This window comes from Piliocolobus tephrosceles, chromosome 11 (genome assembly GCF_002776525.5).
Source record: "Piliocolobus tephrosceles isolate RC106 chromosome 11, ASM277652v3, whole genome shotgun sequence".
Classification (NCBI taxonomy): Eukaryota; Metazoa; Chordata; class Mammalia; order Primates; family Cercopithecidae; genus Piliocolobus; species Piliocolobus tephrosceles.
In genome coordinates, this window is record NC_045444.1 from 12,249,351 (window position 1) to 12,272,275 (window position 22,925).

Here is a 22,925-nt window from a genome sequence, read left to right on the forward strand (position 1 = left end):
GCTTGGTAATGTTCAAGAAGCTGGTCACACGCTGTGTTCACTAGGGGAGGGGGCGGTTGGGGAGGCTGGGAGTGTAATGGGGGCAATTTTGGCCTGGTCTTCCTACTTGAATCTCCCCTCACTTAGGAAGATTCCCGCCTGCTCCCCTCCTTCTCTTGCCTGAGGAGGTCAGGAAAGGCTTGGTGCCATTCAGATACTCACCTCACTCCTAGGAAGGTCCCTGAGCCAGGGCGCTGTGCCCAAGCCGCGTGGACCCGGGCCTCCTTCCCTGCTCTCTTCCTTCTGCTCATCCTGGTTTAGCGTCTGCAGAGAAAGCAGGAGACTGGTCCGGCCCTTGGGAATCTTGGGTCTTTCAGGGTCCCCTGAACTGCTGTCCACGTAGCTGTAGCTTCCAAGAGAAACCATGGAGAGGGCACTACCCCTCCCGGGGTAGTGGAGACCCGTCTGGTGAGCATTAGGCCTGGGACTCAGGGGCTTGGGGCTCGTGGGTCTGCAGGGCATCCCGGGGTTTTCATATGCCAGGCAGCAGGTAGAGCTGGAAGGCAGGTTGTACGCGATGCCAGCCTGCTGGGCCCGAGGGCTGCCGGGGGACACCAGCCAGGACTTTTCAGGAAAGATACCTGAAGGTAGGTACCTACCGCCTTCCTGGGCGGCTGTGCACTTGATGGTCGGTTCACTTTTCCTCCTGCGTTCTGGAGAAACTAAACTGGAGGGCAAAGGTGTGGGGGCAAGTGGGGGTGCCCAGTGATTGCTAAAAACATAGCCCTCTTTGTCCCCCGCCCGTTCCTCACAGTGGCTGTCGGTCTCTGCTGGGGAAGGAATTCCGGGTCCTAGCAGCAGTCTCACTAGGGCGGGCTTTTTGGGGCTTTCGGTGTCTTTGCTTTTCAGAAAGGCCCGCCAGGAACCCTGGCGCAGCCTGCTCTTCTCCTTCTCGCCCTTGGGAGAACCTGGGGAACGTTCATGGGGGTTCTCTTTCTCTAAAACGATTGACTCAAAAAAGTTTGAAAAGGTCTTATGAGCCAAGGCCAACCTTGCCCTGAGCTTTTTCTCCGTTGTTTTGAGTCTCTTTGCGTTGCAGCTCTCGGAGGAAGGCCCTCGGCTACCAAGGTCCCCTGCAGTCCCCACGTGCCCGGCTCCTGCCAGCCCTGCGGTCCTGTCGCCTGCAGCCTGCGGGGCAAATTCGGGCCAGGTGCTGGCGTCCCCGTGGTGCAGAGGCGGCGCCTCCCAGCGGGCGGCCCTGGGCGGATTCTCCGGGGGGAGCCCCTCGGGGCCTGAAGAATCCCCGCTGCGGCCCTCGGTGGTCGGGTCCGGGTCCCCTCCTGGGCTCTCAGCGGCCAAGGGCCTGCCCCTCCTGAAGGTCACCTTGGAAAACGCCGGGCGCTTCCCAGGTGCCTGCCCAGCCTTGCAGAGCCCGCATGGCGGCTGGGGCGGCTCCAAGGCGGGGATGCGGGGGCGCTGGCCCGGGGCTGCTGCAGTGCCGCCCTCCGGGGCCTCCCCGGCACCAGGCTCCCCGGGCCTGGAGCTCTGGCTCTCCCCACGCAGTGTCCCTCCCGGGGGCGCCTCTGTGCCTGGCTTCTCTTCCGAAGCAGCTCGGGGAACCAGCACGCTCCCAAGCTCTGCGGCCTGGGCCACCGGCTGAAGTGCCCCATCGCCAGCTCCCTGTATGGGGGCTGCTGGCAGCTCACACTCATTACCCGCTGGTGTTTTCCCCGGAGCGGGAGACTCACAGGCGGTCTCGCCAGTGCTCAGGGGAGATTCCCGTCTTTCCTTAGGAAAGTGAGGGGGAAGTGTTTCTGGAACAGGCCCCGCATTGCTCCTGGCGGCCTGAAGACCTTTCTGCTCCACAGCCACAATGAGGAGGGCGCCCCTGCCCCTGGAGGCCTCACCGCCTGCTTTGGGCTCCAGCTGCCGGCCCACGGCACCCCCAGGCCCCTGTTCACCCTCCTCAGCCCCAGGGCCGCAGTGAGACACCCTGGCTGCTTTGAATTCTGAAAGACCTTGCAAAGCCTGTTCCCTATAGTTGGGGTCTAGAACCATGGCCTCTTCGGCTGCCTTTGAAGTGTCTATTGCGCTTGATTTCTGGGTGGTCTCAAGGGCATCTGAACTGTCACTCACTTTCAAGCAGCCCGCCAAGTCTCCACTCCACACCTGGGTCCCCTGACTGCTAGGCTGCCGTGGGAACTTGGCCCTGGTCGGTGGCTTGCTTTCCACCCCGAGCACATACTTTGATGTGAAATTACTGGTTTGGTTTCCTGCCTGGACAGAAATGCCCCAGAGGTGCTTCTGTGTCTCTCTCTCATCAGCAGCTCTTGGTGCGAGTTGGGTGCCTTGGGGTTCCTGGGTTCTGTTTTCTGGGCTTTGCTCCGACTTGTACTCAGCGGGCTCAGGCACTTCCTCCGCACTGAGCTTCACCAACTCTGACGGGAGGCATGAAGCCACCAGACATGACCTGGATTCCTGTCTTAACTGGTTTTCCCCCAGGAGATCTGCAGAAGGAGTGTCCTGAGAGGCCCTTTGCAAGCAAAACCCATTGGGCTCGCAGGGACCCTGCAGATATGGAACCCCACTTTGAAAAGCAGGAAGGGGGCCAGCCAGCCGGGTGGGTGTGGGGGAAAGGGTGTTTTGTGTTCTCGGATCTCGTTCATTTTCTTCCTCTTCCTTCACACAGGTCCCAGACTTCACAACATTCGGTCCCATGGGATCCTCGGGGCACTCTGAGGAAAACCCTGCTATGGAATGGGCCCTGACCGGTGCCCTCATGTGCCCACAGTCATGTCTGGGGGATGCCCTATTCTTGTCACCAATAGTTTCTGGGGCACTATGATGACGCTTGGTGTGTAGAAGGCAAGATGTTCTCAAAGGAGGCCGGCAGGCAACATCCAAGTGGGGCTCGGACCAGAGCAGTTCTATGTCCCCTGCAAGGCTTAGACTACTTTCCCTCTTTGTCCCGGTCCCCAGAGAGGCTGTGCTGTCCACTGGGCCTCTGCTAGGTTTCACAAGTGCCCTGGCCCTGTTGTGGATATGTGGCCAACTCCGACCCAGTTCACAGCACCACAGAAGGAAGGGCCAGACCACTGGGATGCCCAGATAGCTCTCAGACCTGGATTTCTGAAGAGAGACAGCGGAGAGCCCTCTGAGGTCTTGAACAGCCACCCCCCATTCTGGCTCCGGACCGCTGCTGTCTGTGGCCCTCTGGAAGCAGCACCCTGCCTGTTGGGGAACCCCTGCCAGCAGAGCCTCTCGCTCCAGGCTCGTCGCGCAGTCCCAGAGGTGTCCTGCCTCCTGTTCTCCAGCAACGGTGGCAAAGGCTCGCCACCCATTTTTGCAAGAGTCGTCCTTTAAGCCAGGGGACAAATCCAGTTCTTCCTTTGCATGAAGCCCAGGAACATTGGTCAAATGCTGCTCTTGAGGGGGTCCAGTTGCTGAGACATCAGGGTATTCCCAAGGCACTTCGATGTCTACAGGGGTACCTCTCAGAGGGTAGAAGACTCTCCTCGGGGGGTCCCCAGACAAGGACTCTGAGTCGGAGGCACTTTCAAAGGGGTCAGTTTTTGTGTCTGATCCAGTTTCACTCTGCTGGGACAGTGTTTCAGAATCATCGCGGTCTGTCTGCTGGCTCCATCCCTGCTCCACTTGTTCCGCAGGGGATGTGGGGAGCTGGTTATCTTCAATCTCACCTTCACCTGGCAAGTGTGCACCTGGCTCTGGAGTCTGGGAGGGCAAGAAGAGAGGAGTCAGAGACAAGGCCTGAGGACATCTGTGCACGTGTTTACACCGTGCCTGCCTTCGCCAGGAGGAGGAAGGCTCAGAAAAGGCTCATCAGTTCCCCAGGTGCCCCTAGGAAGGGAGGTAAGTAGGAAGGGTTGCCTTCTATCAACATGGAAAACAAGTGATGAGGCCAAACCCAATCAGCAGGGAGAAAAGGCAGCACATTCGTAAAACAACCCCATTAAAAATCAGAACAAGACCAACGCGCATGTGCGTTTATGTAGGTATAAATATGTTGCATAAGTCATGGCGAAAAGCATACTTCTGCCTAACATTTTCAGCAAGAAGAAACCAATTAATAGGTTTGCATGGTTTGTTCTTCTGTAACCAACTGGTCAGTGCCCTTGCATCGAAGAAGTGTTTTCTGAGTTTGGTTTGTTAGAGCAAAAAAACCAAAAAAGAACAGCAACAACAAAAATGAGAATGATTGAAGTTGCAAACACATTTTGGGATGTTATAAAGCTTTGAAGACAAGAAGAACAATAGAGAACTGCAAGTATTTCCTTCTCTCGTTACACATTTCTTAAACTACTTATTGAGATACACATTTTCAAGCATCCATTTAAAACGCACAGATCTATGAGATTTGAAAACTGTGTACATTCCTGTAACTACCATCGTGATAAAAATCTGGACTGTTGCCATTTGCCCAAAAAGCCCCTGCCCTCCCCAGTCAATCCCTGCTTCCCTCCAACTCCTCACAATGACCTGCTTTCTGCCACACAGTCTTGCTTTGTCTTTTCTGGAGTTTCAGATAAACAAATTATACAGTAGCCACCCTTATCCACAGAGGATATGTCCCAAGACCCCCAGCGGATGCCTGAACCACTCCCCCCGAGTACCGAACCCTATCTGTATTGTTTCTTCCTCTACATGCATACCTATGACAAAGTATAAGCTACAAATTAGGCACAGTAAAAAATTAACAAAATAGAACAATTCTAACAATAGACTGTAACAAAAGTTATGTGAAGTGGTCTCTCTCTCAAAATATCTTATTGCACTGTACTCACCTATTTTCGGACTACAGTTGACCTCAGGTAACTGAAACCTTGGATGAGGGGGCACTACTGCATGTTCTTTTGGGTGTGGCTTCCTTCCCTTAGGCATCATGGCTGTAGCATGTCTCAGTGCATACAATGACTTGAACTCTGACCAACTGCTGTGCACACCAGTCGATGCACAAACTCCCCAAAGCTCCCCCAGGCCCAGAGCTGGCCAAGCACTCAGCCCCATTTCTTACGAAGGCTCCTTGACACAAGCTTTGTACAGAAGCCATTCGCCCCACCGGCCCCTCCCAGGCATGGTTTCCCAGGACTTGTCATAAGAGCGTTCTCGAAGTAAAATTGCTTTTAATTCTTAACTGAGAGAAGGAAAACAAACAAACACCCAAAGCCAGTGCTGTGTGAGGCTCTTAGGGGGCAAGGTAGGACATGAGGAATAACATGATCCTGCAGTTTCAATTAAGTTGCAAAGCAGAAGGCATTCGGAATAGAAAAGGAAACATTAAAAATCAAACCATTTAGGAAGGAGGGCTGTGTGGGTTACAGGACGTCCCAGAGGAGAGAAGTGAAGGAACCAGGGGTCTGTTGCAGGAACTGTCTCCGGCCGCTGCCTCCGTGGGGCCAGGCGCCCCGACTGTATGGCAGAGCCAGACGCTTTCAGCATGCCTACCTCCCACGGCAAGGAGAGGACCAGAGCACGCCCGGACAAGCACAGAGAACTGTGCAACTGCAAGTGGGTGCTGTCATTAACCATTGAACTGAGAAGGTTGCTAAGGCTGGGCAGGGTGCTCAGCTCAGTGACGCCTGGCCTGCAGGGCACCTTCGGCCCCTCATCTCACCAAACTGGCTAAGACACGAAGAACTCATAGAAGGGACACTGGAGCCATCCTCAGCATCGACACAGCTTGGTGTCACCTTCCAGACTCACGCAGGCATCACTGCTTACACGCGCAGACACAGAGAATCCCAAGTCCCAAGTTCCAAATGACTAACGATCAGGACCCTGGTGACTAGAAAGCCAGTCGGCTCGCTTCTACCCTCCCTGCCCAGCATCACTGCCCAGGACACTACCTGTGAGGCAGGGGCTGGCGTCTTGCGCTGGGGGGAGGGTCCAGCCTTTGTCTGAATTCCAGGTATTTTGGCAAGAGGCCTCCTTCAGTCTCAATGAAAACAAAAGCCTTTGGGGGAAAAAATCTAAGGTAACTCTTCCAGGTAACAGAGCTGGTGCAGTCTGTGCAGCTGCCTTGGAAGAGCAGGTTTGATTGATTGAAGTGTACAGATGCTGAAATTTAACGAGTACATTAGAAACCACATTTGATTTGACTGAATATTAGATTCTAATCTTATAAAGACTTCCTGAGTTGATTCAGGAGTGATCCCCAAATAATTTCTCAGCATAAAGTGATGTAAGTCCAGGGTTATGTCCTGGGAACGGCCTGGGGTTGGAATCTGGAGCAAACAAGTATTCTTTCTGCGGAGGCTCAGGGTTTTTACAGGGGTGGGAGTGGGTTAAATTTGAAAGTCTGAAGCAGGCAGGCTCCATTTGGCCACAGGCCTGGCACTTCCTGACTGTCTTATTCTATAACTAGATGAGGCTTTAGGGCAAGATGTTGAGCCTGTCTCCTGTAAGAAACAGCTGCAGGAGTGTTCCACAGCGGGGGGAACTGCTGACTACCAGCCTATCAGGAGGGGAGGATGGTGTTGACGGGCAGGCCCCACATCCCACCTCCTCCTCCTGACCTCACCGCTTCCCTGCCCGCTGCCCTGACATTGGCCCAAACCTCCAGTGGAGTTAGCCTCTCCCGGGCTCTCCTCTGCCCTCCGCAAACTCCTCAGTAACGTGGCTTACATTTAATCTGCACACTTCCTTATGGCTCATTCACTTTTTAGAGAATATTAGTATGTGAGGACACCGTGTCCCTTCTAAAAACCACTAGGTTTAATCGGTGGTATGTCCATTATCTTGACAATTCTAATTTTTTAAATAACCTCATTATAATTTCCTCTTTGACCTGTGGCTTTAGAAGTATGTTAGTTATCTTTTTGTTTCTGATTTCTATGTAATGACACTGCCATCGAACAGTCGTCTGTGTGATACTGATTTTTTGAAGTTAGTTGAGACTGGCTTTATGACGTAGTACACGGTCCTACGTTGGAGATGAGCCATGGCTGTTGGAAAGGATGGTGAATTCTCTAATGGGTCGGTGCAGCGTTAAGGGATCATTAGATCAGCCTTGTTGACTGTTTAAATCCTCAGTAGTCTTACTAGTTTTTCCTCTGTGATTAGGAGAAGTGTGTGGAAACCTCCCACTATCCTAGTGGATTTGTCAAGTTCCTCTTTTAATTGTTACAGTTTAGCCTTATGTGAGCAGGTGCATAAACAAGTTCAGAATCATTCCTGTGAGTCACTTCTTTATTACCAATGGTAATAATGGCTTATACTTTCTTATCCCTAAGAAAGACTTTTCCTTTAAAGGCCATCCTCTGATACTAATACACCCACACTGGCATTCTTTTGGTTAGTCTTTGCCAACCATGTATTTTTTCCATTCTTTTATTTTCAATCTCTCAATGTTCCTTAGGTGTGCTTTTCATAACTAACATATAGCTGGACTTTCCAAATTCAGTCTTTCTTATTATTATACCTTTTTTTATTATTACACCTTAAGTTCTGAGGATACATGTGCAGAATGGGCAGTTTTGTTCCATAGGTATACACATGCCATGGTAGTTTGCTGCACCCATCAACCTGTCATCTATGTTAGGTATTTCTCCTAATGCTATCCCTCCTGTAGTCTCCCGCCCACCCCCTCAAAGGCCCTGCTTTCAGTCACTTTTTTTTTTTTTGAGACAGAGTCTCTCTTTGTTACCCAGGCTGGAGTGCAGTGGCATGATCTAGGCTCACTGCAAGCTCCGCCTCCCGTGTTTACTTACACCCTTCTCCTGCCTCAGCCTCCCGAGAAGCTGGGACTATAGGCACCCACCATCATGCCTGGCTAATTTTTTGTATTTTTAGTAGAGACGGGGTTTCACCGTGTTAGACAGGATGGTCCGCCTGCCTCGGCCTCCCAAAGTGCTGGGATTACAGGTGTGAGCCACCGCGCCCGGCCTCAGTCACTTTTAACCAGCGTGTGGCTCATGAGCGTTTCTGTGATTGCCGCTCTCTCTGGGGTTCTACCTCCCACTGAATTCCATACTTTTTGAACTCTCCCTTCTTTTCTCGTCCTGGGAATTTCTTGTGTGTGTGTGAACTCAACTAAAGATTGTTTAGGATGACGTGTTTTACTTCTAGGTTTAGCTTTTGTTGTGAGGAGCTTTTTGGGAAATGTGTAGTGAGCCGTGATTCTGGAATCAGAAGTTCTGGACACTGCTCCCGCAGTCTGGCTGCCACCCCGCCGAGCCCTGAAGCAGCCAGCAGAGGAGCCTGTGACACTGCCAAATTCAAGGTTCTTTGTTTTCTTTTGTTTTTAATACTATTTACTTTTTTACAACTTTATTGATGTATAATTGTCATTAAAAAGCCACATATATTTCAAGTGTACAAGTAAAGTTTTGACACACATCTGTGAAACCATGACCACCATCAATATGACGACCATTGATCTCTCTCCCTTCTGCCTCTCCTCACTCCTCCCTCAACACCCTCTCCTTCCCCAGGCAACCTTTATCTGCTTTTTGCCTTTTCTAGAATTTCATATAAATGGACCCATGCTGTATGTATTCTTTGCATCTGGCCTTTCCCGCTTGGCATGATTATTCTGAAATGCACCCGTGTTGTTGCATGTGTCAGGAATCCATTCCTTCTATTGCTGACCCGTGTTCCACAGTACGGCTATAAGGCAATTTGTTCTCTCTTCACCCACTGATGGACATTTGGGTTGTTCCCAATTTCCGGCTTCTCACAGAAAGCTGCAGTGAACATCCATGTACAGGTGTTTATACAGACACGAGCTTTCATTTCTCCTGGATACATACCGAGGAGTGGGATGCTGCTGTACCACACACACAGGGTCGGGGCATGTGTTCAACTGCTCAAGAACCTGCTCTCCATTCCCTTCCTCACTCCCCACAATGTCTGAGGTCCCGCTGCTCCACAGCCTCCCCAGCACCTGGTACCACCAGCCTTGTTCCTGTTACCCCTCCCAGTGACTGTGAAGCAGTATCTCCTTGCGATCTGGATGTGCACTTCCCTCAGGGCATATGATGTTGAGCATCTTTTCACGTTTTCTCCATCTATACATCTGTTTTGGTGATGTATCTTCACGTCTTTTGCCCATTTTTAAAAACTGGGCTGTGTTCTTACTATTGAGTTTTAAGGCTTCTTTGTATATCTTATACAAGTCTTTTGTCAGATATATGTTTTCCAAATAGTTTCTTCCAGTCTATGGCTTGCCTTTTCATTTTATTACCAAGGTCTTTTAAAAAGCAAAACATTTTTATTTTATTTTATTATTATTTTTTAGATGGAATCTCACACTGTCGTCCAGGCTGGAGTGCAGTGGCACAATCTCAGCTCACTGCAAACTCCGCCTCCCAGGTTCAAGTGATTCTCCTGCCTCAGCCTCCCAAGTAGCTGGGATGACGGGCGCCCGCCACCATGCCTGGCTAATTTTTTATATTTTTAGTAGAGACAAGGTTTCACTATGTTGGCCAGGCTGGTCTCAAATTCCTGACCTCATGATCCGCCTGCCTCAGCCTCCCAAATTGCTGGGATTACAGGCATGAGCCACCGTGCCCGGCCAAAAACGTTTTTATTTTGATGAAGTCCAGTTCATTGGTTTTTGTAGGTCAATTTTGTGTGTTGAATTAAACTTTTCCCAACCTAAGGTCACTAAGATTTTTCCTATTGTTTCTCCCAGACTACAGTAGGAAGAATAATGCCCCCCTCCCCGCCCAACTCCAACAAACATATTCATGCTCTAATCCCTAGAACCTGTGAATGTTACCTATTATGGCAAAAAGGATTTTGCACATGTGATTATGCAAAGGATCTTGAGGATGAAATTATCCTGGATTGTCTGGATGGCTCCTTACAAAGGAAAACCGAGGCCAGAGAGTCAGCGTAGAAGATGTGATGATGGGAGCAGAAGCTGGAGAGATTCCAGGAAGGGATGAAAGCCGAGGAATGTGGGTAGGAACATGCCCAGGGGCTGGAAAGGCACCCATCCATCCTCCCTAGAGCCTGCAGAAGGAACCAGCCCCACGATGCCTGGATTTCAGCCCAGCGAGCCATGTGCTGGACTTCCTGTAAGATGATAAACGTGTGTTGTTTGGAGTCAGAGTTTATGGAAATTTGTTATGGCAGCCACAGGGAACATACAGACCAACATTCTTCTTGACTCCAGTGTATCTCCTTCCTGAAACTCTCCTCTTAGGGTTTCAGCAGACCTTTTCCTCCTGGTTTTATTTCCTGGATGGTGGCTTCTGTCTCCATTTCTTGGTCTCCCCTGAATGCTGGTGTCATCGTTCTCCTTCCCTTCCCAACTCACTTGCCCTCCCCTGATCAACTCCCCCACCCTCACAGTCTCAACTGCGCGACATGAAGATGACTCCCAAGCCTTTGTCTCCAGTGTCGTCCCCCTCCTGGGCCAGACCACGTATAGCACAGATACGCACAAGAAGGAGGTCGAGATCTTTCCCCCTCACAAACCCACTCCTCTGCTGGCGTGAATTCTGAGGAGTGCTACTATAGTGACTAGAAACATGGGAAGTCTAGAAACATGGAAAGTCATCTCCTATCCCTCCTTTTCCATCTTTTCCCACTTCTAATTTGTATCTATTGATTCTACTAAAACAGAAGCTACGCGAGGGCAGGGATTTTGGATGTTTCTGCTCACCAGTTTCCCCAGTCCCTGATATGATCCGACACATAGTAAACATTCACTACAAATGTGTTGACTATTCATTAAATGATCCTAACTGTGTAGCATCGTTTTTATCTCCACCAACCCCCATTCTTACCTCCCTACCTTTGCTGAAGTCCCCCGCCTCTGCCTGGATGTAGCAGAGAGCCCCAGCGTCCTGACCTTTGTCTCCTCTAAGCCCTGCTCACACTGGGGACTGTGAGTTTCTAAAACAAAACCTGAAACTGCGCACATCCCTCTGCTGACTGTTTATTTGCTTATTGTCCTCCGACCTCAGGGTAACGTCCAGACTTCGTGAAGCCCTGCTCTGGTCTGGGTCTTACTCTCCAAGCTCACCTCTCCTGCCCCAGCCGCGGCACTGAGCCCTTCCCGCCCCTGGCAGCCACACCTGCACAGGCTTGTGTACCTCTGCTCAGGTGACCCCTCCAGCTGATGAATGCCTATGCATCTGGGTAGACTTGGGTCACCCTGAAGCTTCACATGCCTATTCCAAACCTACCCCTAGCTGTAAAATTGCGTACTCGCTCCTTCCAGGTCTCACTGTACCCTACATAGATGTCCTTCACAGTGCCTAAAAGGTTTTATGGTGAAAGTCCATTTATGCACACATCATCTCTATCAGAATGAGCTCAGAGTCTTGCAGATGGAGAGATCGGTCTGAAACATCTCTCTCTACATTGCCAGCTGAGAGTCCAGGGTAAGTTCTCATAAAATTGTTGTAGAACATACAGCTGAATGAAATATTTAAACTGTAAAGCATTTTAAAAGCTTCCTTTAGGAACTCATTCCGAATGCTGGATAAGTGTGCTGAACTTCTGGAACTAAACAGCCAGTTACACAACTGGACGGCTCCTCAGAACGATTTCTCACGTTCTGAAAGGGTCAGCTGCACTTTCTCTAAATAAGGATTTTTCTTCCTATGTTCCTTTTAGGACAAGAGCAGTCCAGGCTATGGCGCTATGTTAACTTATTTCATCTGCAGGGACTAACTTGCTGTTTTCCATTTTCGTCTAACAGTGGTAATTGATAGCAATACTAGCATGAAGGGTGAGGATCATGTAACATAGACCCGTGGTGTTGGAAGTCCTGGCCAGAGCTGTCAGGCAAGAGAAATAAATAAATGGGATCCAAATAGGAAGGTAAACTTTCTCTCTTCATAGATGACGTGATTCGTTTTTATTTTTTCTTTTTTGAGATGGGAGTCTGGCTCTTTTGCCCAGGCTGGAGTGCAGTGCGGCGATCTCAGCTCACAGCAAGCTCCGCCTCCCGGGTTCATGCCATTCTCCTGTCTTAGCCTCCCTAGTAGCTGGGACTACAGGCGCCCACCACCATGCCTGGCTAATTGTTTTTGTATTTTTAGTACAGACGGGGTTTCACCATGTTAGCCAGGCGGTCTCGATCTCCTGACCTCGTGATCCGCCCGCCTCGGCCTCCCAAAGTGCTGGGATTACAGGCGCGAGCCACCGCGCCCAGCCAGATGACGTGATTCTTATGCCTAGAAAATCCCACAGTCTCTGCCCAAAGGCTCTTAGAACTGATAAACAACTTCAGCAAAGTTTCAGCATGCAAAATCAATGTAGAAAAACCAGTAGCATTTCTATAAACTGACAATGTCTAAACTGAGAGTCAAATCAAATGGGATCAAAGAATGTGATCCCATTCAAAACACCACAAAAAGAATATAATACCTAGGAATACAGCTAACCTGGGAGACAAAAGATCTCTACAATGAGAATTACAAAATACTGCTGAAAAAAATCAGAGATGGCACAAACAAATGGAAAAACATTCCATGCTCATGGATAGGAAGTTTATCATAAAACTAAACATATGACCAAGCAAACCCACTTTTAGATACCTACCAAAGTGAATTGAAAAATGATAGTCACACAAAAGCCAGTATGTAATTTTTTTTTTTTTTTTTTTTGGAGACCGAGTCTTGCTCTGTGTCCCAGGCTGGAGTGCAGTGGCACGATCTTGGCTCACTGTAACCTCTGCCCTCCCAGGTTCAGGCAATTCTCCTGCCTCAGCCTCCCGAGTAGCTAGGACTATAGGCACATGCCATCACGCCTGGCTAATTTTTTGTACTTTTAGTAGAGACGGGGTTTCGCCATGTTAGCCAAGATGGTCTCGATCTCCTGACCTCGTGATCTGCCCACCTTGGCCTCCCAAAGTGCTGGGATTACAGGCATGGGTCACCGCGCCTGGCCTCAATATATACATTTTTATAGCTAGAACACTGTCATAATCTCCACAAACAGAAAACAACCCAGATATCCTTCAATAGTTGGAGAAACAAATTAACCATGCGTCCATGCAGTAATACAACTCAGCAATAAAAAGGGACAAACCAGGTGCAGTGACTCCCGCCTGTAATCCCAGCACTTTGGGAGGCCGAGGCAGGTGGATCACGAGGTCAGGAGATCAAGACCATCCTGGCCAACACGGTGAAACCCCGTCTCTACTAAAAATACAAAAACAATTAGCCGGGCATGGTGGTGGGTGCCTGTAGTCCCAGCTACTGGGGAGGCTGAGGCAGGAGAATGGCGTGAAACCGGGAGGCGGAGCTTGCAGTGAGCCAAGATCACGCCTCTGCACTCCAGCCTGGGCGACAGAGTGAGACCGTCTCAAATAAATAAATAAATATAAATAAATAAAGGACAAAGTAACTTGGAAGGACCATAAGTGCATTTTGCTAAGTGAAAGAAGCCAAACTCAAAAGGCTGCATATCATATGATCCATTTATATGGCATTTTGGAAAAGGCAAAGCTACAGGGATGGTAAACAGATCAAGGGTTTCCAAGGGCTGGGGACTGGGAACTGGAGAATGATTTGACTACTAAAGGGCAACATGAGGGAAATTTTTAAGTGATCAAACTGCTCTGTGGTATAAACTTACTAAAATCTACTGAACTACATACCACCAGGAGTACATTTTACTGAATACAAATTAAACCCACCCATACCCACACCCACACCAGAACATTAGGGGAACCCAAGATGGACTATAGACTGTGACAAACGACTCCAGTTGCACTCCAAATTAATGATGTAGCCATGCTGAGAAGGGTAGGAAATAAAGGAGCTGACCTAAGTGACTTCAGAGAATGATGTGTCGACTGGATACTGAGAGGCTAAAGACAAAAAGGACTTTATACACACACAGCACTTGAGTTGCTACATTTCTCACAGAGTTCTACGTTAGCAATCTGAAACGATTTTACATGTTGACCAGTCAGGTCTCTAAAAACCTTGTGGATCATGAGAACCAGGTTTCTTACCATCTGAAAAAGAAGTTACAAATAAAGGATTAAGGCTAGAATGAATCCTGTGGTGCTGGGTTGAAGTTGGAGATAACAGATATCAGGTAACTCACACTTGAAAGTACACACATTTTTATATTTGTATACAAATCCCTGCACAAATGCTTTCACACACACAGACCAATAGGTAGATAATGAAACAACATAAATATGTGTATATATATGGATTAATATATGCAACATATGTTTATCTGCCCTGTCTGCAGAGAGAGCTAAAATCAGTGTCATCACAGCGGCTATGAACACACTTCGAACCCAAATCTTGGTTTCTAAATACCATTCTATAAAAGAACCCAGGTTCTCCTGGAAGAAGTGGCTGATGCCAGGACTGGGCAAGGGGAAACAGAAGGTGAGCCTGGAGCACACTGTGGTGCCAAAAAATACAGCAGTGTTCAAGAATTAAAAATAAGGATGGGAGCTCCTGAAGGGCACGGAAGCCGACTGAAAAGAGTTCTTGACAGCTAGTAAGCGAACAGTCTGGGTAACAGCATAAATAACCATAGGATTGGATTATAATCCAAAGAAGAAAGTAATTGCCTATAAACCTATACTGATACAAATAAGTGACTGAATACAGTAGTCCCCTCTTATCTGTGGGGGATGTGTTCCAAGACCCCCAGTGAGTGCCTGAAACTGCAGATAATATTGAATCCTATATACACTACATTTCCTGTACATACATATATACCTATGATAAAGTTTCATTTATAGATTAGGTACAGTAAGACACGAATAAAATAACTAGTGATAAAGAGTAATTATAATATCCTATAATAACAATTATGTGACTGTGGTCTCTTTCTATCCCTCTCAAAATATCTTACTGTATTATACTCATCTGTTTTAGGACCAGGGTTGACATTGGGTGACAGAAACTGCAGAAAATAAAACAGTGGAAAAGAGGGTGCTGCTCTAAATGCAAAATGGGGGAGAAAAGAAAACTCTTCCTTACAGAAGAATTCCAATGAATAAATACTGAAAAACTGAGGCAAACAGAGAGTCACCATGAGAAATCCACAGTAAGAGTTCCTGCAGGGAAGATGTACTCATGAATGCTAAATTATGATAGTCATTAAAAAGTCATACACTGACCAGGTAATCTCACTTGGGAGATTCTAACTTAAGCAAAGATTCAGCAATGTGACATGTTCATTGAAGTGTTCTTTGCAAGAAAAAAAAAAAGAAAGGATAAATGACTTGTGCTCAACACTAGGAAAATGATTCAGCAAATTAAACTATATATACAAAATGGAAAATTAAACAGCCATTAAAATCTTAATTTATAAGGGCTACTTAGAAAAGAAAATATAGAATGTGCGACAGATAATTTTGTGTATTCTATAATTAAAGAGTATTTACAGCAATATTAAAAAACATTGAAATAGCCCAGGCGCGGTGGCTCAAGCCTGTAATCCCAGCACTTTGGGAGGCCGAGATGGGCGGATCACGAGGTCAGGAGATCGAGACCATCCTGGATAACACGGTGAAACCCCATCTCTACTAAAAAATACAAAAAAAAAAAAACTAGCCGGGCACGGTGGCGGGTGCCTGTAGTCCCAGCTACTCAGGAGGCTGAGGCAGGAGAATGGCAGGAACCTGGGAGGCAGAGCTTGCAGTGAGCTGAGATCTGGCCACTGCACTCGAGCCTGGGCGACAGAGCGACACTCCGTTAAAAAAAAAAAAAAAAAAAAATTGAAATAAAGAAACAATACATAAAACTTTTTATTTGTGTGTTTGAGACAGAGTCTTGCTCTGTCTCCTAGGCTGGAGTGCAGTGACTGGATCTCAGCTCACTGCAACCTCTGCCTCCCACGTTCAAGCGATTCTCATGCCTCAGCCTCCCCAGTAGCTGGAATTACAGGCAAGTGCCACCACGGCTGGCTAATGTTTGTATTTTTAGTAGAGACAGGGTTTCGCCATGTTGGCCAAGCTGGTCTCAAATTCTTGGCCTCAAGTGATCCACCCACCTTGGCCCCGCAAAGTGCTGGGATTACAGGCATGAGCCACCATGCCTGGCCAGTGTTTTTGTTATAGTCAAAATTGTTCCTCTCCTCTAATTGCCACATAAAGCAGTTAAATTATCTTCACAATTTAAAAATACTTAGAAAAAAGTTGGGCTTCCTTTTATATACATATAAATTGCAGGTCATTCTGTCAGGAATTCCAACAAACCACTAGCTCCAGAAGGGGCCATGGCAATCACTTCTTTGCAGTCCCTACAAAGTTTAGGTACAAGTTCTGACGTACAGAAGAATCTCAATGTTTGGATCCTGATGGTCAGTATTCCTCGCTGTCATATCAAATGGATGGAGTCCTTTTTCCTCTTCAAGTGACAACTTCTATTTCATCAGTGGGGAACCTGCACTTCTAGCCCCATCTGGCAGTAATGAGGTGGTGCTCCCCTCCCCCCAGAGCAGGGTCAGAAGAGGCCCACTACGTCTCAATACTTACATATAAGGTCCTGAGCCCCATAATATAACACCCACACTGTGCAGAATAAATAGAAAATTACTCCTCAAATCAAGAAGCAGAAAAATCTCTATTTGGATGACAGAAGGCAATCAACAGAGGCCAACACCAAGACAGCAGAGAGATGCACCAGTCAGGACGGCTGTTCCTAAAGCATCCAGGAATAACACTTGCTGGTGGGGCCGTGGAGAAAAGGGAGCTCTTACGCACTGTGGTGGGAATGCAAATGAGTTCAGCCCCTGTGCAGAGCAGTTTGGAGATTTCTCAAACAACTAAAAACAGACCACCATTTGACCCAGGTATCTCATTGCAGGTTATCTACCCAAAGGAAAATAAATTATTATATCAAAAAGACACCTGTACTTCTATGTAGTGCTATTCACAATAGCAAAGACATGGAATCAACCTAGGTGCCCACCAGTGGTGGACTGGATAAAGAAAATGTGGTACATAAAAGCCACGGAGAACTATGCAGCCATAAAAAAGAACAAAATCAAATCTTTTGCAGTACATGGATGGAGCTAGATGCCATGATCCTAAGTGAATTAATGCAGAAACAGAAAACAGAATATTTCATGTTCTCACTTATAAGTGGGAGCTAAACATTAGGTACACACAGGCACAATCATGAGAATAATAAACACTTGGGGGGGGGAGCAAGGGTTGAAAACTACCTATTGGGTACCATGTTCGCTACTTGGGCAACAGAATCAGTAGAAGCCCAAACCTCAGCATCATGCAACATGTAACCAATCTGTACATGTATAGCTTAGATCTTAAAAAAAAGTCAGCCGGGTGTGGTGGCTCATGCCTGTAATCCCAGCACTTTGGGAGGCCAAGGCAGGTGGATCACGAGGTCAAGAGATCAAGAGTGGCAGTGGCAGAGACACATAGAGTGGGAAGCCCACCAGCACTGGGTAGTTGGAGAACAGGCCAGGGAAAGTGCTCTCTATCCTCTGGGTCAGGATTCCCTGCTGACATCACCAACAGAGATCAAAAGAAGGCCCAAGCAGAAGAAAGAAGCCTACCAGGATAGCATTGCAAATGCTCAGAAAACTAAACTGTCACTGGAATTGTAGCCAACAAAATAGACTAGAGCTACATGCTAAATCTAAATAGGGTAAATGCTTGCTATAATATAAGATCTAAATAGGGTCAAGAGTCTTTTAACATAAGATCCAGAATGTCTACACTATAACTAAAAATCACTCGTCACACCCAAAATCATCAAAATCACAACCTGAATGAGAGAAAATAATCCATTGATCCCAACACTGAGAAGAACCAAAGAACAACCTGACAAAGATTTTGAAGCAGCCACCAGAAAACCGCTTCAATAAGTAATTATCAATATCCTTGAAACAAATGAAAAAATACAAAGCTTCAAAAAAGACATTATAAAAAAGAAGCAAACAGAAATCATAGAATTGAAAAGCATGATGATGGAAACAAAACTGAATGAATAGATTTGACAGCAGAATGGAGGGCACAGAAGACACAATCAGTGACCTTAAGGACAAGCCAATGATTTCTGAATACCAGAGAGAAAACAGACCGAAAAAAATGATCACAGCCTCAGGGACATTTAAAGCGGAGGAGAAAGGGGGAAGGACTGAAACAGGTACTCAACAAACAGTGGCTGAATTCTCCCAAAATCTAGAAAAGGACATAGACCATAGATTCAAAAAGCCGAATGAACTCTAAGTAAGATAAACCCAAAGAAATTCTTGCCAAAATACATCATAATTAAGTTTCTGAAAATTAAAATCAAAGAAAAATATATTTTTTTAAATTTTTTTTTTTCTAAGACAGAGTGTCACTTTTGCTGCCCAGGCTGGAGTGGAGTGGTGTGAAATTGGCTCACTGTAACCTCCGCCCCCCTGGAGTTCAAGCGATTCTCCTGCCTCAGCCTCCCAAGTAGTTGAGATAACCCGGCTAATTGTTGTACTTTTAGTAGAGATGAGGTTTCATCATCTTGGCCAGGCAGGTCTTGAACTCCTAACCTCATGATCCACTCTCCTTGGCCTTCCAAACTGCTGGGATTACAGGGGTGAGCCACCACGTCCGGCCAGAAAAAAATCTTAGGAGCAACCAGAGAGAAACAAGGCATTACCTACTGAGGACCAGCCATTCAAATGACAGCTTTTCTCATCTGAAACCACAAAAGTCAGAAGAAAGTGGTACATTTTTCAAGTGCTGTAAAAAGAACATTCAGTTTTGAATTCAATATACAGTGAAACGAATCGTCAGTGATGAAGGGGAAATCAACATTATCTCAGATGAAGGAAAACTAAAGGAATTTGTGGTGAGAAGACCTACTCTCAAAGAGTGGCCAAGGCAACCCTCCAACAGGAAGAAAGGAATTATGGGAGAAGACCTGGAACTTCAGAAAGGAAAGAACATAGAACAGGCAAAATGAAATGAGTGTAACACACTGTCCTGTCTTGGTGAGTTTCTTAAAGCATAGTTGATGGTTGAAGCAAAAATTATAACATGGTTTGTGCCAGTTCTCAGTCTACACAGAGGGAACACTGAAAACAATTATATTTTAAAAGAGGACGAGGCTGGGCATGTTGCTTCACACCTGTAATCCCAGCACTCTGGGAGGCAGAGGCGGGTGCATCATGAGGTCAGGAGCTCAAGACTAGCCTGGCCAACATAGTGAAATATTTTCTACGAAAAATACCAAAATTAGCTGGGTGTGGTGGCACACACCTGTAGTCTCAGTCCTTGTGAGGCTGAGGCAGCAGAATCGCTTGAACCCAGGAGGCAGAGGTTGCAGTGAGCTGAGACCTTGCCATTGCACTCCAGCCTGGGTGACAGAGCGAGACTCCATCTCAAAAAAAAAAAAAAAAAAAAAAAAAAGTATGATAAAGGGAGCTAATGGAAATAAGGCTTCAATGCTCCAGGAGAAGCAATAAAATGTCTATATCAGGAGGTGGTTATTAGTCACATGTATACATTGTAATACCCAAAACAACCACTAAGAAAACTACATAAACATATATACTCAAAAACAGGATAAGTAAGATTAAATCCTACAAAATTAAATCCTTCAAGTAATCGTCAGGAAGGCAAGAAAAGAGAAACACAGGAACAAAAAACAAAACAGAGGAGACAAACAGAAAACAAATAAGAAAGTAGCAGGCTTAAGTTCTAACATATCAATAATAGTTTTAAATGGGAGTAATCTCTAAATACACCATTGAAAGATAGATTGGCATACTGGATCAAAAAAACATGATCTAACTTTATGCTGTCTAGCAAAAAGCTCATTTCAAACAGAGCTTAAAATTTTTAACACAGGTTAAAAGTTAAGAGATGGAAAAAGATATATCATGCTAACATTAATTTCTTTTTAAATAGCAGGAGTGGCAGGAAGACCAGGCGACCTTCAAACTAACAAACAAACAAAATTACCAGGGGCAAACAATGAAATCTAATGAGAAAAGAATCAATCTAACAGAAAGATCTAACAATCTTAAAAATATGTATACACCAAACAAGAGCTTCAAACTACATAAAACAAAAATGGATGGAGCTCAAAAAAGAAATAGAAAAACCCACAGTTACAGTTGGGGACCATCAGCAATTGATAGGACTACTAGACAGATTATTAGCAAACACAGAGAACAACTAAATAACATAATCTACTAAGTGGATCTAATTGACATTTATAGAACAGCCCACTCAACATCAACAGAATATACATTTTTTTAACGTCCGTGAAGCATTCACAGAAATAAATCCCCTGGGTCACAAAACAAACCTCAACAAATTTAACACAACTGATACCATAGTGTGTTCTCTGATTGTATTAGAATCAAATAGGAAATCAGTAACAGAAAAACAAGAAAATGCTCTAACAGTTGGAAATTAAATAACATATTTTTCATAGTTCAAAGAGGAAGTCTCAAGGAAAGTTTTAAAAATACACAGAATTGAATGAAAATTAAAATGCAACATATGTAAAGCTAAGGCTGTGCTTAGAGGGAAATTTATAGCACTAGATTATAACAGAGGAAAAGTCTTAAATCTATAATCTCAATTACTACTTTAAGAAAGTAGGAAAAATAACAAAAAATTAGCTGGGTATGGTGGCGGGCACCTGTAGTCCCAGCTAGTTGGGAGGATCAGGCAGGAGAATGGCATGAAACTGGGAGGGAAACTTGCAGTGAGCCGAGACCGCACCATTGCACTCCAGCCTGGGCAACACAGCGAGACTCTGTCTCAAAAAAAAAGAAAAAAGAAGAAAAAGAAAGTAGGAAAAACAAGAACAAAATAAACCCAAATCAAGGAGAAGAAAATAATAAATATAAAAACAGAAATCAATGAAATTAGAAATAGGACAATGGAAAAATTCAATGAAACAAAAACCAGCTGATTAACATCCAGCAAGATCAACAAAGATAAAATGAGACACCTATAAAAACCAATTTCCAGCATGAAACAGGATATCAGGATACATCCTGCAATTATTAAAGGGAATACTGCAAACACCATTATGTTCACATATTCAATAACACAGAAGAAATGAGCTAATTCCTAAAATGACACAAACTACCGAAATACAGCCGAGATTAAATAACCTCAATAGTCCTTTAACCATTAAGGAAATTTTTATTTTAAAGCTCCTGGAAAAGATCTTTAGGTCCAGATAGTTTCACTGGAGATTTCTACCAAACATTCAGAAAAAAAGAAGAAGAGGGAACACTTCCCATCTTATTTCCTGAGACCAATATTACCTTGTTATCAAAACAAAGAAAGTACCAAAAAAGAAAACTATAGACTAATACCTCTCATGAACTTAGATACAAAAATCCTCAACAAAATCTTAGCAAATAAAGCTCAGCAATATATAAAAAGAATTACATATCATAACCAAGTGGGATTTATTCCAGGTATGCAAAGCTGGTTCAACTTTGGAAAAGCAGTCAAGATAATGCAACATATTACCAAGCTAGGAAAAAAAAGAGAGTAGGTTCATATCAACTGATGGAGAAAACCATTTCACAAAGTCCAATACCACCCACTCATGATGAAAACTCTCAGCAGGATAGGAACAGCGAACAGTGACTTCAACTGGACTCCCCTGGCAAGATCTGGCAGGGGTGCAGGGTGCAGGAAGGAATTACATGAAGGAATTACCCATTCTCTGCCCCACCTTACTCTAATTATAAGTATCATCAGATGAGCTTCCCAAAGGCTCCCTCTCACCTGCTTAGAGCCTTTGGTGGCTCTCTCGTCTGCCTTCCAGTGCCCCTTGTCCCTCTGGCTCCCTGAAGTCCACAGGTCAAGAGTACAAAACCACTGCACAGCAGACACACGTGCTGTCCCTTCTGCCCAGGCTGTCCCCCTTCCCAGTCCTGCTTATTATTTCAGGCTCAACTTAGATATTCTTCCTCAGGAAACTGCCCTGGCTTCAGCGAGGGAGGCCTCCTGAGCGCTGCACAGTGCTGTGTGTTCACTCGTCTGCGGCATTCATTAGACTGTGTTACAATTGCTCGTGATCAATTCTTATTCCCCCATGATACGGGAAGGCACAGGCACTGAGGTGGGCAGAATTTCGGCCCCCATGACCTTCACCTCCTGGTATTAAAATCAAGAGAGGACCCTGGCCGGGCTGGATGTAATCACATGCTTAGAAGCAGAAGAGGAAGGCAGTGAGATGTGGCAGAAGCCAGGCATTCCCAGGTGTCAAAGAGCTTGCTGGCTGTGAGCTGGAGGGGCTACATGCAAAACTGATGCTACAATAGAGTTCCATGCGTAGGCAAGAAGCTGGGAATATGAGCTGCATGCCTGTGTCTGGGAGTGGGCTGGGGACCTTCCTGGGGCCCCCCTGTCAAACTGAATCCCTGGTGTGCTGCAGCCAGGCCGTCAAATGCTGTCCACAGACACTGCAATCCGTCTGTCACTGGCTCCACCAGCTGTGCGAGTGTGTGAGCTGCAGGGCCTTCCTTTCCAGTGCTTGTGACCCTGGCTTAGTCCTGAGAAAGGTGTGGGCTTACTTAGTCTGCCTTCTCATCTGCCTGTCATTGTTGTGTTCGCACCCACCGCCTTCTCCTCACAGGTGTGTCCTGGCTGCTCGCAGGACCCTGAATGTGTGTCTGCCCAGAGCACTTCACCGGCCCCGTGAACCCAGGCCTTCCTGTCTCTCTCATCCTCTCGGGAACCTAGCAGTGCTGCTGCCTCGGGAAGCCCTCCCAGTCCAGATTCACTATGATGTACTCCTTTCTGCATTGTAAAATTTACTCGTTCACTGCCTCATGCTGAGTCTCTGCTCCATGCCAGGCCCTGTGCTTGGCATTAGGCACATGCAGAAACATGCAGGGTCAAATCGCATCTCCATAGGGGCACCCTGACTTGGAGAAGCAACATACTGCTCAGTCACCCTGATCCCCCCGTGGAAGGCTCCCTACTTCTTCACTGCCTGACCTGAGTGCAGGATTATTTTATTTTATTTTATTTTATTTTATTTTATTTTATTTTATTTTAT

At 46.3% G+C, this 22,925-nt stretch overlaps 1 protein-coding gene across 2 annotated transcripts in view; it reads right to left on the bottom strand.

Moving 5' to 3' along the window:
* ARHGEF4 (Rho guanine nucleotide exchange factor 4) overlaps positions 1-22,925 on the bottom strand; it is a 210,289-nt gene that overhangs the window by 130,648 nt on the left and 56,716 nt on the right. The window contains exon 2 of one of the 2 annotated variants that reach the window (XM_023194730.3): positions 202-3,711. The exons of the other annotated variant lie outside the window; for it this stretch is intronic. Coding sequence (XP_023050498.3) covers positions 202-3,711 — 3,510 coding nt within the window. The remainder of the gene's footprint in view (positions 1-201; positions 3,712-22,925) is intronic. 2 annotated transcript variants of the gene reach the window in all.